Source organism: Stomoxys calcitrans, chromosome 1 (genome assembly GCF_963082655.1).
Source record: "Stomoxys calcitrans chromosome 1, idStoCalc2.1, whole genome shotgun sequence".
Taxonomy (NCBI): Eukaryota; Metazoa; Arthropoda; class Insecta; order Diptera; family Muscidae; genus Stomoxys; species Stomoxys calcitrans.
The window spans coordinates 161,795,003-161,815,341 of NC_081552.1; the positions used below are offsets into that span (position 1 = coordinate 161,795,003).

The 20,339-nt window shown below is 38.9% G+C and overlaps 2 protein-coding genes across 2 annotated transcripts in view; both read right to left on the reverse strand.

Moving 5' to 3' along the window:
- The window catches only part of LOC106095144 (uncharacterized), a 418,819-nt gene that overhangs the window by 345,565 nt on the left and 52,915 nt on the right, over nt 1-20,339 (reverse strand). The gene's annotated exons all lie outside the window — the stretch shown is intronic.
- LOC131997159 (uncharacterized) lies at nt 13,750-19,083 on the reverse strand. The gene has a single exon (XM_059367640.1). It carries the CDS (start codon nt 19,081-19,083, stop codon nt 13,750-13,752), a length of 5,334 nt encoding a protein of 1,777 aa, XP_059223623.1.

Sequence of the window (20,339 nt, forward strand, 5' to 3'; positions counted from 1 at the left end):
TCTCAAATACTCCAAGCACTGTTTCATCTGCTTTCTCAAGTACCCATGCTTCAGAACCATATAACAGCACGGGTAGTATCAGTGTCTTGTATATTGTAAGCTTCGTCTGTCGAGAGGTGGCCTTGTTTCTAAACTGCTTACTTAGTCTAAAGTAGCATCTGTTAATCTTCGCTTAATCTCAAAACTGGTGTCATTCGTGTCGGTTACGGCGGTGCCGAGGTAGATAAAGTTACTGACTATCTCAAAGTTGTGGTTCCCAACTTTCTCCATTTTCTTTATCTGCTCGGTTGTGCAAGGCTTTTTTGGAGTTGAAACCATTCATTTCGTCTTATCTCCATTTACTTCCAGACCCATTTTCACTGACTCTCTTTCGATTCTTTCAAAGGCTGCAGTTACTACTTCCGGTGACCGACCTATGATATCGATATCGTCGGCATAGGCGAGTAGCATGTGCTCTCTTGTAATTAGTGTGCCATATCTATTCACATCTGCTTCTCGTATAATCTTCTTCAGCAGGATATTAAAGAGATCACACGATAGGCTGTCTCCTTGTCTGAAACCTCGTTTGGTATTAAATGGTTCGGAGAGATTCTTACCTATTTTTACTGAGGAATGCGTATCAGCAAGTGTCATCCTGCAGAGTCTTATTAATTTTGCAGGGATACCAAACTCAGACATGGCTTGAAATACCTTTGAACGTAAAGGAGTATCAAAGGCGGCTTTGTAGTTAACAAAGAGATGGTAGGTGTTTATTTGTCCTTTTCGGGTCTTTTCCAGGATTTGGCGCAGTGTGAATATCTGGTCTAGGGTGGATATAACTGGCCGCATTGATAGGGCCCAATTATCTCATTGACTTTAGGTTTTAAACTTTCACACAGTACGCTCGAGAGTATCTTGTATGCGATGGGGAGGAGACTTATTCCTCTGTAGTTGGCACATTCCGTCTTGTCTCCTTTCTTGTGTACGGGACATAATATGCTGAGGTTCCAATCATCGGGTATGCGTTCTTCTAGCCAGATTGCGCAGATAAGCTGATGCATACACCTTATCAGCGTGTCGCCTCCGTTCTTAAATAGTTCAGCGGGTAAACCGTTGCCTCCTGCTGCCTTGTTGTTCTTTAGTCGGGTTACTGCTACTTGGACCTCATTCTGAGTAGGAGGTTAACATTCTATACCATCATCAGGGATTGGTTCTGCTGTATTCTCTTCGCCGCCAACATCGGACCCTAGCAGTTCGGTAAAATGTTCTTTCCATATCCTCAGCATGTTGTCTGTTTCAGTTACCAGATTTCCTTCTTTGTCTTTCCAGGAGGATGTGGCTGCACCAAGGCCATCGGTTGCTCTATATACCGCATTCTTGGCTTCAGTAGCATCTCGATACTCTTGGTCGTACCATGGGTTTCTTGGAGGAGGCTTCCGGTACCCAAGTACGGATTTCGCGGCATTTTCCATGGAGTGGGCAATAGTTTGCCACTGCGCCATTATATCATTGGGAACAAGAAGTGCTTTCATCAAGCAGTTGGGGTTACTCGAGTGGAGTATGCCGCAGCCATTTGTTGTGTGTGCAGCTTTTCAATGTCCAGCTTTCGTGCAGTGTCAGATCGTATTTTCCTCGCCATGTTCAAACGGGTGCAAACCTTTGCTGCAACAAGGTAATGATCCGAATCTATATTCGCTCCACGGATCGATCGTACATCTAACACGCTGGATGAATGCCTTCCATTTATCACAACGTGATCAATTTGGTTTCTCGTGTTTTGATCGGGTGACAGCCATGTGGCTTTGTGAATATTTTTATGTTGAAATCTGGTGCTACTAACTACCATGTTTTTTGCCGCGGCGAACTCTATCAGCCTCAACCCATTACTGGACGTAATCTCGTTAAGGCTAAACTTTCCGACTGTTGGACCAAAAATGTCTTCCTTCCCTATCTTCGCATTAAAATCTCCCAGAACGATTTTAATATCATGGGCGGGGCAGCGGTCATATTCTCTTTCTATGCGCTCGTAGAAAATATCCTTGGTCCGTTCGTCTTTGTCTTCCGTCGGGGCATGGGCACAAATAACGTTGATGTTGAAGAATTTGGCTTTTATGCGGATTGTGGCTAGCCTCTCATCAATCGGAGTAAAGCTGGAGACAAGGTGTTTCAGTCTCCGACTAACCACAAATCCGCAGCCAAATTCATGCCTCGTATTATGGCAGCTATAGTATAGTTCGTCACCGTTTGGTGTTGTAGTGACGACATTCCCAGTCCATCGCACTTCCTGTAAGGCGGTTATATCTGCCTTGTTCTTCTCTATACATCCGCCAGCACGTATACTGCACCTTCTCTATAAAGAATGCGGACATTCCAGGTGCAGATCCGCAAATCATAGTCTTTTTTCCTTTCTTATTTTACTATTCCTTAGTTTTTCATAGTAGTTCTATGTTTTCCGGGTGCGGGTTACTGGCCCAGCGCCCCAACCGCATGGGTTTTGTGGGATTGCATGTATCACTCGTTGTGGCGAGCCGCTTGCTCCAAGATCCGACGCTCGCCGCCAGCCGCCCCTAACCTGGGAAACAGGCGCTGATGTTGGCCATTGGTTATTTGAAGGCGCCAATAACTCGCTTTGTCATCTCGAGTATCATTGGCACTCAGTATTTAGTTAAGAGCCAGTGCCACCTGACTGTTCACTGAGACTCTCCTCTCGAAAATCGCTGACTGCCCGCGGCCGCATTTGCAGCTACTCCGCATAAAAACGGAGCTTTTCACCATCCGCAAACTGTGGACGTGCCCGGTAGCTTTCAGCTAAGCTTCCCGTGATAACGATGGACACCACACAAGACGGAGCTCAAAGTTCCAGCACGTGTGGTGCTCATAGCTATCTCGTGTCGACCGGGGGGAAAAATGGTAACTAAATAAGGCATTTTTTTTTTCAAATTTTAGTTTTTTTTCGCCTTTTTATACCCTCCACCATAAGATGGGGGGTATACTAATTTCGTCATTCTGTTTGTAACTACTCGAAATATTCGTCTGAGACCCCATAAAGTATATATTCTTGATCGTCGTGACATTTTATGTCGATCTAGCCATGTCCGTCCGTCTGTCCGTCCGTCCGTCCGTCTGTCCGTCCGTCCGTCCGTCCGTCTGTCTGTCGAAAGCACGCTAACTTCCGAAGGAGTAGAGCTAGCCGCTTGAAATTTTGCGCAAATACTTCTTATTAGTGTAGGTCGGTTGGTATTGTAAATGGGCCATATCGGTCCATGTTTTGATATAGCTGCCATATAAACCGATCTTGGGTCTTGATTTCTTGAGCCTCTAGAGTGCGCAATTCTTATCCGATCAGAATGAAATTTTGCACGACGTGTTTTCTTATGATATCCAACAACTGTGCCATGTATGGTTCAAATCGGTCCATAACCTGATATAGCTGCCATATAAACCGATCTTGGGTCTTGACTTCTTGAGCCTCTAGCGTGCGTAATTCTTATCCGATCAGAATGAAATTTTGCACGACGTGTTTTGTTATGATATCCAACAACTGTGCCAAGTATGGTTCCGAACCGGACCATATCTTGATATCGTTTTAATAGCAGAGCAACTCTTTTCTTATATCCTTTTTTGCCTAAGAAGAGATGCCGGGAAAAGAACTCGACAAATGCGATCCATGGTGGAGGGTATATAAGATTCGGCCCGGCCGAACTTAGCACGCTTTTACTTGTTTAATTTTAAAATTATTAACCAAAAGTAAAAAAAAAATTAGTTTTCAAATAATTTTTTAAATTTTCTGTATAATTTTCATCATAATTCATAATATAGTTTCTTTTTTTTGGAAATTTTAAGTTGTGAAGCGTATAACTTTAAGTAGGAAAGGACATTCTTTAAAAAATTATTATTTTTTATTATTTTATTATTATGTGACCTTTGCAATTGGTAAAGAAATAGTGACACAAATCCAAAAATGTCGTTGATATCTTGACAGAAATCTTCAAAAAAAAATGTTATAGAAGAGAAGTTTTTACGTGGCATAGTACCTCGCATATGTTGCCAGCATTAGAAGAGGAAAATCACAGCTGAAACAAGTAAGAGCGTGCTAAGTTCGGCCGGGCCGAATCTTATATACCCTCCACCATTGATCGCATTTGTCGACTTCTATGCGCGGTATCTCTTTTTATACAAATAATAATAATTGAATAAGAACTGTTATCCTATTGGAGCTATATCAAGTTATAGTCCGATTTGGACCATAATTGAATGCTGATTGACATTGTAGAAGTCATTGTGTAATATTTCAGTTCATTCGGATAAAAATTGCGCCTTGTAAGGGCTTAAGAAGCAAAATCGGGAGATAGGTTTATATGGGAGCTGTATCAAGCTATTGATCGATTCAGACAATACTAGACACGTATATTGAAGGTCATGAGAGAAAGCCTTGTACAAAATTTCAGCCAAATCGGATGAGAATTGCGCCCTCTAGAGGTTCGAGAAGTCAAGATCCCAGATCGGTTTATATGGCAGCTATATCAGGTTCTATATCGATTTAGGCCATATTTAGCACAGTTATTGGAAGTCATAACAAAACACCTCATGCAAAATTTAAGCCAAATCGGATGAGAATTGCGCCATCACTTGGCTCAAGAAGTCAAGATCCAAGATCGGTTTATATGACAGCTATACCAGATTATGAACCGATTTGAATCATACTTAGCATAGTTGTTGAAAGTAATACCAAAACACTACGTGCAAAATTTTAGTTAAATCGGACGATAATTGCGCCCTCTAGAGGCTCAAGAAGTCAAGACCCAAGATCGGTTTATATGACAGCTATACCAGATTATGAACCGATTTGAACCATACTTGACAAAATTGTTGGATATCACAACAAAATACGTCGTGCAAAATTTCATTCCAATCGGATAAGATTTGCGCCTTCTAGAGGTTCAAGAAGTCAAGACCCAAGATCGGTTTATATGGCAGCTATATCAGGTTATGGACCGATTTATACCATACTTTGCACAATTGTTGAATATCATACCAAAACACGTCGTGCAAAATTTCATTCAAATCGAATAAGAATTGCGCACTCTAGAGGCTCAAGAAGTCAAGACCCAAGATCGGTTTATATGGCAGCTATATCAGGTTATGGTCCGATTTGAACCATACTTGGCACAGTTGTTGGATATCATAACAAAATACGTCGTGCAAAATTTCATTCAAATCGGATAAGAATTGCGCACTCTAGAGGCTCAAGAAGTCAAGACCCAAGATCGGTTTATATGGCAGCTATATCAGGTTATAGACCGATTTGAACCATACTTGGCACAATTGTTGGATATCATAACAAAATATGTCGTGCAAAATTTCATTCAAATCGGATAAGAATTGCGCACTCTAGAGGCTCAAGAAGTCAAGACCCAAGATCAGTTTATATGGCAGCTATATCAAACCATGGACCGATATGGCCCATTTACAATACCAACCGACCTACACTAATAAGAAGTATTTGTGCAAAATTTCAAGCGGCTAGCTCTACTCCTTCAGAAGTTAGCGTGCTTTCGACAGACAGACGGACGGACGGACGGACGGATCGTCGCGACATAAAATTTCGCGACGATCAAGAATATATATACTTTATGGGGTCTCAAACGAATATTTCGAGTAGTTACAAACAGAATGACGAAATTAGTATACCCCCCATCCTATGGTGGAGGGTATAAAAAAAATTTTATTAGTCTCGCCAGAATTTGAACCGGGGGGTTCAGCGTCATAGGCGGACATGATAACCTCTACGCCACAGTGGCCTCCAATTGGAAATTATCTCCAAATTCACTGTCTCGTTTCGTGTTAAAATCTTGATCTGTTCAACTGTTGTAGAAGATTTTTCGACTGTGGGACACTTCTTAGACCATATCTTATTTTACATATTTTGCCTCTAATCAAAATAGGGCTAGTACGGGCAGCTAAACTCTTATGAATTATGTTAAGGGTCAATAAAACAGCGTATTTGGAAAATATGGCGAGGGTATATTTTTTTAATTTTCCATTAAAGTTGAAAAATTGTTAAAAATGTCATCAAATATATCATATTTTTTTTTTTTTTTTTGATAATTCTACAATTATTAAGTTTATCTAACAATAGAAAAAAAAGGACAATACTTTATCTAGTTTTCGAAATATAACACTTGCAAAATCGAAAATTGGTCATATTTGATCGGTCATATATCCTAAACTAACAAATAAGGAAAGGCAAAAGTCGGGCGGTGCCGTTTATATAATACCCTAAATCACTGAGTTTTTATATAGTACTTTAAAACCATGGATTCTATGTGGAAATTTGGTTATAAAGGGTGATTTTTTTGAGGTTAGGATTTTCATGCATTAGTATTTGACAGATCACGTGGGATTTCAGACATGGTGTCAAAGAGAAAGATGCTCAGTATGCTTTGACATTTCATCATGAATAGACTTACTAACGAGCAACGCTTGCAAATCATTGAATTTTATTACCAAAATCAGTGTTCGGTTCGAAATGTGTTCATTCACCGTAACGTTGCGTCCAACAGCATCTTTGAAAAAATACGGTCCAATGATTCCACCAGCGTACAAACCACACCAAACAGTGCATTTTTCGGAATGCATGGGCAGTTCTTGAACGGCTTCTGGTTGCTCTTCACTCCAAATGCGGCAATTTTGCTTATTTACGTAGCCATTCAACCAGAAATGAGCCTCATCGCTGAACAAAATTTGTCAAAATTTGAACACATTTCGAACCGAACACTGATTTTGGTAATAAAATTCAATGATTTGCAAGCGTTGCTCGTTAGTAAGTCTATTCATGATGAAATGTCAAAGCATACTGAGCATCTTTCTCTTTGACACCATGTCTGAAATACCACGTGATCTGTCAAATACTAATGCATGAAAATCCTAACCTCAAAAAAATCACCCTATACTTTAATTTTGCATACCCATTGAAATATTGAATAGAACCTTGTAAGAACTTCTTACGATATAAACCAAATTGTGGCCACTTCAGCCTTGAAAACCAAATCGGATGAAAGATATGTATGGGAACTATTATTAAATGTGGACCGACTTTGGTGAAATTTAGTACACGTGCAAGGACTTTAAATAAAACACCTCACGCCAATTTTTTAAACATCGAACTTAAACTGTAGTTTCTGTAGCCTTAAAAGGCCAAATAGGATGAACGATATATATGGGAGTTATATGTAAATCTATTCCGATTTTAATGAAATTTTGCACACGTATTCAGATGTCAAATAAAACATATCGTTCCATAACGATATATATGGGAGTTATATGTAAATCTATTCCGATTTTAATGAAATTTTGCACACGTATTCAGATGTCAAATAAAACATATCGTTCCAAATTTTGTAAAAATCGGACCAAAATTGTGGCCGCTAAAGCCTTAAAAGGCATTATCGGAAGAATGATATATGTGGGAGCTATATCTAAATCTCAACCGTTTTTATATGAAACTAGCTGACCCGGTCCCGCTCCGCTGCGTCTTCTTTTACTTTATATGGGACAAAAGTTTCCTTGGAATATTTATTTTCGACTATTAAAGAGCTTTTAGTGAAATACCATGCTACGAAAATAGAATTTCGCTTGACAAACAGTTTAACAATATAAGTGCCTTTATCTGAATCCCATATGATCTTTATTGGTCTACGAATTTAAGTTAGCATGAAAGGTGTACTCCATTCTAAAAATACTTTATTTCAGCCCGTTATCCTCATGATATTTAATTCAGGGGTGTTTTCGGGGGTGAGATGGTCCCCCAGACACTTGGCCATAAAAAAATATCAGCATCGTACTCTTCTTTCAAATACCATTGATTTAAACCCCATATTGGCATTGGTTTAGAGGAGTTTACACGATCAGGCGTCCTCCAAACACATGGCCCCAAAATAGGTTATCAAATTCTTTTTCTAATCTCAAATACCTTTCATTTAAGCCACATATTGGCATGATCGAAAAATTGTTTTGCCTTTGGGGGTGTTTTGGGAAAGGGGTGATGCCCTAAATACATGGTCATATATTTGGATATCAAATTCGTTTTCTACTCCTAAATACCTTTATTTAAGCCCCATATTGCGATTGTCAGTAAAAAATTGCTGTTTGTGGGGTATTTTGGGAAAGGGGTAGACCCCCACAAAATTGGTCCAGAAAGTGGGTATCAATACACCAATACCGTTAATTTAAGCTCCACATTGACATGGTCGGTAAATATGCTCGATTTATTCTCGATTTAAATATATCAGCAACGAGTTCTATTCTGATATATCTATATATCATTTATAAAAATTGGATATCAAATTCGTTTTCAAATCTCATTTAAACTCCTTATTGCAAAAGGCAGCAAATATGTCCGGTTTGGGGTATTGGCCCTAAAAACAATAAATATTTAGTTCCTCTCTCTTTAAGAACCAAATTGTCTTGGCGAGCAAATACGTCCTATTAGTTGGTCCCTAATGTTGATATCAGATACGTGGTCTACTCCCAAATACTTTTAATTGGAGCCCCATATTTCCATAATCAGCAAACATGACCTGCTTGGGGATAGGCGGCCACTCAGTGAGTTGGCCTTGGAAATATAAATCGGATTCGTGTAACACTTTCAAAACCCTCTTATTTGAGCCTCATATTGCAATAGTCAGAAAATACTTCCTGTTTAGGTGGTGTTGTGGGGTGGCCCAATAGACACTTTTCCCGAATATTGATATCAAATTCGTGCTTTACTCCGAAAGACCTTTCATTTGAGTCCCATATTGCTATGGTCGCAAATGTGTCCCCTTTGGGGGATATTTTTGGTGAGAGACGGCTCCCCAAAGATTTGGTCCCATATTTGGATATCAGATTCGTACTCTACATTCAAATACCTTTTATTTAAGCCTCATATTCCCATGGTCACTAAATAAGTCCTGTTTGGAGTGTTTTGGGGACCCCCAGAAACGTAATCCCACATTTGGATATCAGATTCGTATTCTACTCGCAAATACCTTTCATTTGAGTCCCATATTGCCATGATCTGTAAATATGTCCGATTTAGGGGTGTTTTGGGGGTTGGGTGGTGTTGTGGGGGTGGGGTGGCCCCATAGATAATTTTCCCGAATATTGATATCAGATTTGTGCTTTACTCCCAAAGACCTTTCAGTTGAGCCCCATGTGGCTATGGTCATAAATGTGTTCCCTTTGGGGGCTTTGGGGGAGGTTTTTGGGCAGAGGCGGCCCTATTTTCACCACGGGGTCATTATGCACCATCTGTGAAAATTTCAAGAAAATCGGTTCAGCCGTTTCTGAGTCTATAAGGAACACACAGTCATACAAACAAACAAACCTACAAACAAGTACAAATTGATTTTTATATATAAGACTAGCTGACCCGGGCCTGCTCCGCTGCGCCTTCTTTTACTTTATATGGAACAAAAGTGTCCTTGGAATATTTATTTTCGACAATTAAAGATCTTTTAGTGAAATACCATGCTAACGTGACTATCAGTTTAACAATATAAGTGCCTTTATCTGAATTCCATATGATATTTATTGGTCTACGAATTTAAGTTTGGATGTAAGGTGTACACCATTCTTAAAATACTTAATTTCAGCCCGATATTTTCATGATGTCTGATTTAGTGGTGTTTTCGGGGGAGAGTGGGTGGGTAACCACCCAGATACTTGGCCCTGAAAAAATATCAGCACCGTGCTCTTCTCTCAAATTCCATGTATTTAAACCCCATATTGCCATTGGCTTAAGAGAAGTTTACTGGATGAGGCGTCCCCCAAACACATGGCCCCAAAATAGGTTATCAAATTCGTTTTCTAATCTCAAATACCTTTCATTTGAGCCAGATTTTGGCATAGTCACTAAAAAATTGCTGTTTGTGGGGTATTTTGGGAAAGGGGTAGACCCCCAGAAAGTTGGTACCGCAAATGGGTATAAATTCTTGCTCTACCCCTAATAACTTTTCATTTAAGCTCCAAATTGACATGGTTGGTAAATATGCCCGATTAAGGGGTGTTTTGGGGATTGGGGTGGTCCCGCAAACACTAAGCCCGGAAAGTATATCAGCAACGTGCTCTATTCTCATTTATCTATATATGATTAATTTGGCCTCAAAATTGGACATCAAATTCGTTTTATAATCTCATTTAAACTCCTTATTGCAAAAATCAGCAAATGTGTCCGGTTTGGCGTATTGGCCCTAAAAACTATAACAATTTAGTTCAGCTCTCTTTATGACCCAAATTGTCTCGGTGAGCAAATACGTCCTATTTGGGGGTTGTTATGGTGGTGGGACGTCCGCTAGACAGTTGGCCCCTAATTTTTATATCAGATACGTGGTCTACTCCCTCATACCTTTAATTTGAGCCCCATATTTCCATAGACGGCAAACATGACCGGATTGGGGGTATTTTGGGGGATGGGCGGTCACTCAGTGAGTTGAATCAGTGAGTAAATCGAATCAGGAACTGGTTCTTAGCCGATCGGTATATCTATCAATAGGTCCAGCTCCTCTCTTTCTCTGCGTTGCAAACAAATGCACAAAGTTATAATACCCTCTGCACACAGTGGTGGTGTAGAGTATAACAAGTAAAAGTATGCTAAGTTCGGCCGAGCCGAACCTTGGGAACACACCACCATGGATTCTGCTAAAAATTTTACAAAATAAAATTTAGTTGAAGGGCATAATTTTATTCTACATACCAAACTTCTGTCAAACCTTCAAAAATAAAGGTTCTAGAAACCGAACAAGGAAATCGAGGGACCGGTTTACATGGGAGCTACAGGGTGGCTGATGAATATTGCTACAATGATGAATATTGCTACATTTTTTTTTCGGTGTATGGAATACATTTTTCTTTTATTCATGTTAAATTAAATTATTAAATTAATTATTAAATTATTATTAATTAAATTAATTAATTAATTAATTAAATTAATTATTAAATTATTATTATTAAATAGAAAAAAAGTTATTACATTTTTTTTTGGTAGCGGCTTTCATCAGCCACCCTGTATATAAGGTTATAGACTAATTTGGACCGTATTTAAAAAAATCGGACAAAAATCAAAAAAAATTAAGTTTTAGTTTTACATGGCATAGTACCTCACAAATGTTGCCAGCATTAAGAGGGGAAAACCACCGCTGAAAATTTTTTGTGATGGTCTCGCCAGGATTCGAACCCAGGCGTTCAGCGTCATAGGCGGACATGCTAACCTCTGCGCTATGGCGGCCCCAACGATCTACATCAATATTAAATATCTGTGCATAATTTTTTAGCGGTTACCTTTACGCTCTCGACCGCTATTTCGACAGAAGTGGTGTTGCGTTATGATTTTCCACAACTGTGCCAAGTAGAGTCCAAATCACTCTATAACCTGATATAGCTCCCATACAAACCGATCTTCCAATATGACTTCTTGAGTCCTTAAAAGCCGCAATTTTGGTCCAATTTGGCTGAAATTTTGCATATGGTGTTCTGTTAAGAATTGCAACAACTATGCCTAGTTCGGATGAAATCGGCCTATAGACTGATATTGCTCCCATATATATTGCTCCCGATCCCTTGATTTAACGTCTGGATCCCCTGGAAACCAAATAATTTGGCTTATATTTTGCATGTGGTGTTCTGTTACGATTTTCAACAGCTGTGCCAAGTACAGTCCAAATCGGTTTTTAATCTGATGTAGCTCCCATATAAACCGATCTCTCAATTATCCTTGTTCGGTACCTAGAAGCTTTCAGTTTTCCTGGTTTGACATAAAATTTGGTACGTAGAGTATAATTATGCCTTTGACCTAATTTTATTTTGTGTCAAATTTACACAGAATCCATGGTGGTGGGTTTCAAAGATTCGACCCGGCCGACCATAGTGCTTACTTGTTTTTTTTTATCCAAGAACAGAATTAGAAGAAATTGGAAATAATATTTGTCATTATTTCTCCCATCGTTAACATGGTCAGGTAAGTATTAAAACTTACAATATGATTTTTTTCAGCAATTTTATTTACTTTTATGCAACTGCGTTTTCAGAAATTTTTAAAATAGTAGTGGGAGATGATATTTAATGCACTGATAGAATACTAATGTTTTCCTAACGGATTTTCTACTAGTCATTTAAGTCGAGCATACACCTATGTTGTTGGTAAGTATAAAACTGAAAACAAATAATAGAAATAGGATGTACCTGGAATATCTAAATCAAAATGCTACTGTGAGCAGCGAATCTATAGAACTTTTTATATGGCGATAACGGTTATAATGCTTTAAAACTTATCTACAAATTGCAAAAATTGTCTAAATCCAAAGAGAATTGAATAGCTAACTATAAATTAAGCATTGTGTATTTGAAAGCGAATAAAGTGATAGCTGCAAATAGCTAATCTCATATTTTTTTAAGCACAGGTTATGAATGGTTTTTAAGATTTATTTACATTAAAAATTTAAAATTAAAAAAGCTTATTTCTTGTGGCCCAAATAAATTCATATGTAAAAAAACGTATTTGTTCATTTAAATTTTCTCATAGTAAAAATTTCTAACATTTCGTCCCAACAATTAATTTAATATGACTTAAAAGTGTTTATTCACGTGTTCATTCCCTTGAGGAGTTAACGCTGCTGAATGGATGGGGCTTGGTTAGGCGGGAAGAAATGTCACCAATATCCAAGGAGGGAAGTGGACTGTATGTTGGTTTTAAAATTGAAATGGACTGGAGCTTCGAACAACAGATGAGGGCGAACAGATATGTGGTTTTTGGTAACCACAGATTCTCCAAGTAGTGGCAGATACGAATAATGAGAGTTGGTTAAATAAAACAAAATCGTGGGTTTAGATTTGTAGGTGTATTTATTCAAGAAGGGTTGAGATGCTCACCAGTTGATCGATTATGCAAAAGTGAACGAGTTCTTAAGCCTAACTTGCCAAGATAGTTACTTTTTGTGGAATTTCTTTGTTTTTTAAATACTCGTTTAAACTAAAGTAGTCATTCACAATAATTCATTCAGTTTAATTCATAACAATGACTTTAAGACTAAGGCAAGTATACATAACTAGAGTAAAGGAAATTCAGTGGCGCTAAAAAACTAAGTCCAAGCTCGAAGTTTGGACATGCCGCCGGGCCAGAAGAAGATCAATTTGTGTTAGAACATAGCACTGAGGCTAAAGCTCGAATAGCTTCAGATAAAATCTGTTGATTAGCCTTTGCTGGGCTATTGGTGTTAGCTGTGTCGTCGGTTTGGATTTTGTTGTTGCTGTTGTTGTTGTTAGGCTTGATATTAATATTATGGCGATGGCAGCGTTGTCGATGAATGTTTTCTCTCACGTCGGATTTATTGCGGTGATTGTTGCTATTGGAACCTTTTGGACTTACTGGTTGTCGCTTGTGATCCATATTGGGTGCTTTCACATAATTAGGATGCAGCAGTGTATGGTGGGGTCTTCCACATTTTCGGCACATATTTCCCGATCGACAATCCCGAAATCGATGACTTCTTGCTAGACAGTTGACGCAATATATTTTCTTTAGAACGAGGATGTTACGTTCTTTCGGGGTCATCGCTATGAATTTAGGGCAAATTTTTAAAGCATGGAATCGGTTGCACAACGTGCATTTATACACATTAGGCTTAGAAATTTGCGCTCTTATGGGTGATCTGGAATGTAAATTTTGTTGATAAGTTATGAGAGTGATGAAATTAGATGAGAGGAAATTAGTTTCGGTTAGTATGAATGAGTTTATTAATTTGAGTTTGATTCCGTCGTATTCTCGAATGGAAGAAAACATAATTTGACAATTGGCCGATTTAGAATTCCAGTTGCAGTACGTACGTCTGCAATTCTAACATTATTGTCCGAACCTAGATAAATCTTCTCTATTCTTCCTAATCGCCATTCACTAGGGGGTAACAAATCATCCATTATTGCTACCAAATCCCCTACTCTCAAATTGGGTTTTTTTGTCTTCCATTTATAACGCTTGTGCAGAGTCTTGAGATATTCCTCCTTCCATCTCAAGGCGAATTGATGGTGAATAGCCTTTAATTTCAACCAACGGTTTATCAGAGAAATATTGGGAGAAAGTGGTTCAGGAAAGGCTAATATGGGTGAACCCTTAAGAAAATGGCCTGGGGTCAATGCGGTTAAGTCGGCTGGATCGTCCGACATTGCAGAAATGGGGCGGGAGTTTAAAACGCCTTCAATCCTTGCCAGGATTGTTTGAAACTGTTCAAAAGTAAATTTATGAGCTCCTGCAATCTTCTTGAAATGTATTTTAAAACTTTTAACTGCGGCCTCCCAGAGGCCGCCCATGTGAGGTGCGTGTGGGGGAATGAATCCCCATTCAAACCCATGAGCTGCGTATTTTTTAGAAATGTCGCTAGAAGCAGATTTAATGAACTGGGAAAACTCACGAATTAGTGCTCTGCTAGCTCCTAAAAAGTTTCTGCCATTATCCGATACGATCCTACGAGGGAGCCCTCGCCTCCCAACGAAGCGGTAAAACGCAGCCTCAAATGCGGCAGATGATAAATCAGAGCATGTCTCCAGGTGTATTGCCCTTGTAGCAAAACATGCAAATACGCAGACATATCCCTTTATAGTAGGTGCCCTGCGAAGGGATGAGCTTTTTAGCTCAAATGGCCCTGCGAAGTCTATACCTGTCGTATGGAAAGGTGGCGATAGAGTACAACGCTCCAGAGGTAAAGGTGCCATAATTTGAGTGTTTTGCTTCTGTTTGTACAAAACGCATACTTTGCAGTTATATATAATGCTCTTTACCCTTGGTTTCAACCTGGAGACATAAAATTCGGTCTGCACAAATCTACACATCTGGTTGCATTCCGCATGAACTAAAAATGAGTGCAAGTGAAGCAAATAGAGATGGCAAAGTCTAGAATTACCGGGTAGAATGATTGGATGGCGTTCCCTGTATGGAAGAAATGAATCAGACAGGCGTCCATTCACCCTAAGGACCTGATTGGAATCCAGAAAAGGGTTCAAAGTTGATAAAACGCTTTTATTTGGTAGTGGCTTTGAGTTCAAAAGCAGCTCATATTCTAATGAAAAATATTGTCGTTGAGCAAGTGATATAAGACGAAATTTCACGAATTGCATTTCTTGCATGCTCAAATCATACGATTCGTACTTGCGGGTATTTCCAGGCATTGAGTTATGGAAGAAGCGAAATATATATGAGATTACTCTCAATGCCCTTGTATAGGATGAGAATCTTAGAAGAATATCGTTATTTTCTGCTGCCACATGATGCATTTGAACCACATCATGTTCCTTTAGAGGGACTAGCGGATTCTTTTTTGGCCAAGTACCCTCTGGATTCGTAAGCCAAGGCGGACCATTCCACCACAATGTACTGATCTTCAAGTCCTGAGGTCTACAACCGCGAGTGCCTATATCAGCCGGGTTATCATGAGTGGAAACATAATTCCACTTGGCGTCGGGAACTAGTTCATGAATTTGGGATGCCCTATTTGCGACGTAGGTTTCCCATAACATTGGGGGTTTTGAAAGCCACCCCAAAACAATAGACGAATCCGTCCACAATGATACAGAACCAAAATTCATCTCAAAAGTGTTCAAAATGTAGCGAACTAGTTTGGCTAGAAGCACAGCGCCGTTTAATTCTAACTTTGGCAATGACACTGTCTTAATGGGAGCAACTTTGCTTTTGGCCATAAGAAGGTTGGAAATAACTACAGATGTCGTTGTCTGGCATCGTACGTACACGGTAGCGCAGTATGCCATTTTTGAGGCATCACAAAAACCGTGTATTTGTATGAGATCTGTAGGCAAATATTTAATCCATCTAGGTATAATGACATCCTCTACGTGTGCTAAATCATCGATTAAGTTGTTCCAAGTATCAAGAGAATCAGGACTTATCGTTTCGTCCCAATTGGAACCTTCCAACCAGAGCTGCTGCATTAAAATTTTTGACCTTATAATAACAGGAGTAATCCAACCGGCGGGGTCGAAAAGTTTCGCGACTGTGGAAAGAACTTGACGTTTAGTCGCCTGGGATTTTTTCTCTATGGGTATGGATGCATAAGAAAAGCAGTCTGTTAATGCATTCCATTTTATACCAAGAGTTTTAGTGGAGCTTGATTCATACAATTTTAATAAGTCCATATCGTATAAATCCTCAGGAGGCAAATGTGATAATAACTCCGGTGCATTGGCAGTAATTTTCTTTAATGGAAAACCCGCAGATTTGAGGACAGCGATCAAATCATTTCGTGCTTCGATGGTTTCTTCGATGGTGAATCCACCAGATAAAATATCATCCACATATGTTTCTTTTCTCAAAATGGATGCGACTTTGGGGAATTCTGTTTCTGAATCAGATGCAAGTTGAAGTAGAGTGCGTATTGCCAAAAAGGGAGCGCAATTTATGCCAAAAGTGACCGTGTTCAAATGGTAATCTCTTATAGGCTCTGCGCTTTGATTTTGAAACAGAATTCTTTGATACGCTCTATCTTGGGGATGTACCAGGATTTGGCGGTACATTTTTTGGATATCTCCACAAAATACGTACTTATATTTTCTCCAGTTGAGAATTATGGAAATTAAGTCGTTTTGTAGTGTGGGACCGGTATGAAGTACATCATTGAGGGAGTAATCGGATTTTGTCTTGCGTGAAGCGTTAAAAACAACCCTGACCTTGGTTGATTTGTGATCCGGTCGCACTACGGCATGATGAGGGAGGTAAAAGGAGTTAAATTTACCTTTGGAGCCTAGTTCGAGAGAAGAAGTCTCTTCCATATGACCTAATGAAATATACTCCTTAAGGACAGACCTGTATTCCCCTCGAAGCTCGGCATCCTTGATCAGTGTCTTCTCCATTCTTGTATACTGTCCAAGAGCGAGAAATCTTGAAGAGCCAAGAAAAATGGAGTTTGGAAATTCCTCTTTAAAGGGGAGTCTAACGACATATCGACCATTGGGAAGACGCGTAGTCGTCTTTAGGTAGAACTCTTCACAAATTATTTCGGATTCTGTACGAGGAGAAATGGATGGGATTTCTTCGATTTCCCAAAATTTTCGAAGAATTTCGCTAAGATTCTCATCTTCGGTGGGAATTACGTTCGTTGTGAACGCTTGAATCTTCTCACCCTGCATTGGGCCACTTAGTACCCAACCGAATATTGTGTTGTACGCCGAAGCCAGACCACAAATATTCTTCTTAACACCCTCGAGATTAATGAATCGCTCAGCGTCATTTCCGAGAACTAAATCGATATTCGACGATTTATTGAAGTTGGGATCTGCTAAATCAAGGTCTCGCAGTTCTGGTGAATTTGGAATTTCAAAAGAAACAGCAGGAAGCTTCTGTGTAACCTTTGGCAAGACAATGGCATTAACTCTACATCGTGTGTTATATCTTCGAGAAAAAAGTACAAGTTCACATTCTTTGTGAGCCTTTTGTGTCTTGCAGCCTATACCAAATATCTCGAACGAAGATTTTCGATATGAAACTTGGAGCATATTTCGTACTCTCTCAGAGAGAAATGTTCTTTGGGATCCTGGGTCTATTAAAGCCCTAATTGTGAAAAGTTCACCATTGTGTTCGACTTGAACAAGCGCTGTTCTAAGCAAGATTGTTTCACTGTTAGAAGAAAAATTGGCCTGTACCTGGGAGTATGACTCTGCCGATGACGATTGTGAGATATCCTCGTGTCGTTCTGAAGAGATACTATTTGCCGAGATTTGTTGCTTCGGTGAAAAAGTCTGAGAACCAGATTCAGACTTTCGAATCGGTGGTTGGTCTAAGTGCAAGAGTGTATGGTGATGTTTCCTGCACGAGAGACAAGTGTTCTTACTCCTGCACTTTTGTTTCATGTGAGCCTCTGATAAGCAATTATTACAGATTTTATTTTTAAAAACGAAATCTATTCTCTCCTGGGGCTTAAATTTACGAAAATCTGGGCATGTTCGTATGCTATGATTCTCTTTGCATAAAGTACAGGAGGTTGTAAGTTTTTCCTGGGATGTGTACATCTGTATTTTTTCGTTGGATTTGGAGTACGAAACCGATGGGAGACTATGTCTATCCTTCGTTGATTTAATGCTGGATATTCTTTCCACGACCTCAAATCTATTAAGAAGGAACTCGTCCATTTGAGACCAACTTGGCAGTTCACGATGGGACTTGAGGGATTGTTCCCATAACGAAATAGTCTCATTTGGAAGCTTTGTAGACACCAAATAAATTAATATTGGGTCCCAGCATTCTACCTGTACCTGTAAGGACTTCAGTGTACATAGGCAGTCACTAACTGTAGAGTGAATCCTTTGAAGAGATTCGCTATTTTCATCTGTGGCAACGGGAATTTCAAATAATATCCTGAGCTGGTGGTCTACCAGCACGCGCTTATTCTCATATCGGGTTCTCAAAGCTCCCCATGCGAGATCAAAATTATCATCGCAGAGAGTATATCTTTTCACGATAGCGCCAGCACTACCTTTAGTCTTATTTCTAAGATGGTAAAGTTTCTGAGCACGGGTGAGTTTAGGGTGGTTCACGTAAACGGCCGTGAACATATCACGAAAGGAGGGCCATTCCTCGTAACTGCCCTTAAATACCTCCGTGTCACATGGCGGGACTTTTATGCACGAGCTGTAAGTATCAGAAACATGCGCACTGGAACTGGTCTGGAAAAGGTGCTGAGGGGCTAGACTATTCCTAGTTGACATAGTTCTGGAATCAGCCCCTCCTGATATCTTCAGAATGTCGACAATCTGGGAACGAGTCTCATAATATGCCTCTGAGGTCACATTAAAATTCACTTTAGCATTCTCCTTGAAGTCTTTTGTATTGGTTGTTTCGGGAGACAACATTAGACTTTCATAGTCTATTTGCAATTTTTTCCACCTTACTTCCAAATCGTCCAACTTGACTTCAAGAAGTGAATCAGTCTGGTCCGTAACGTCAACTTTTTCAAAAGCTGTGCAAAAGCTGATCAGATGATCACAGTCAAACAAAAATTTCTCGTGGATAGGGGAAGGTTTCACAGCAGAGCTGCCAGTAGCCGAATTCGCCTGGTTAGAGGGTTCCATTATTGTCGTCGAAGTTACTTATACGAAGAAAAAAAAATAATATATCTAACAAATTTCTCAAGAAAGATTCGTTCGAGAGATATATCGAATATCCCTTTTAAGTTCTAAAAAATCGAACCTAAATATCCGGCTGTCAAACTTCAAGTCTGGAGCAATCTGCGCTGAAGAAGCAGTACCAGCTGAAATCAAAAAGGCAAGATAGTCCAAGCTGTGGAGTTGACAAAGGTTAATTGTAAACCTTTAAAAAAACGGAATTGATCATAGATAGAGAGGGCAAAGTTTTGATAGGGATAAGTTCATCCACAATATCAGAGATATGGAAACAATGCTGTCCGACACGAATAACTTTAGTATTATTCTGTTATCTCGGGGGTGTACAATCAGTACATTAAGTATCTTCCAAAAAAAAGCGAAAAATTCATCTTCACTGGGGAAATAATCATTATATGTAGGATATGCCTTCTTTTACGTGTGGAAAATATGTTTGTTTTATTCAGAATTTGTAGATGTCTATAATTGTTTGTTAGTTGGCAACAAATTTAATAGAATCATGGAGTGCAATGTTGTTACTACATATGAGTATAGTTTTTTAATTTTTTATTTATTTCAAAAGGTAAATTTTTTCTTTTTTATTTATTTTTTTTTTGTTTTTTTTTTTTTTTTTTTTTTCGTTGGTGTAATTTTGCAATATGTACAAATACAAGAACTAGAATTATTTGGGAAAAAAATAATATTACGGGCCACCCTAATATTTCAATGTGGATTTCAATTTCTTGGAACGATCACATATGGGAGTGTTTACATATGAATTTCGTTTTGTTTTGTTCGTTTTTATTCTTTATAGGAATTTTATTCATAAAATAAGGTATCTTTATGTAGATAATTTGAAATTGAAAATCAATTGTTACCTTAATGTGATGTTGCGTAAATTCTGTGGCATATGTTGCAAATTATTCACTATCACAAATCATTAATACCGTTCGCGAAATGTCTTCTATTTTAATGCGTATAAATTTCAGCTTATCTTCTTATTATTTCTAAACACTAATTGTATGTTTCTCACATTGTCATTTCTTCTTCATTCTTACTTATCACTCTGGAAATATCATCCACAGAACTGGAAACATATTGGAAACAAGTTATGTTAAATGAGCTTTCATGTATGTTGAGTATCAGTACGTCAATGTTAAAGAGAGGGGTTATGTTAGCTTTGAGTGATAGAGGCAATGGCAATTAAATTAAAAACAATGGCAATG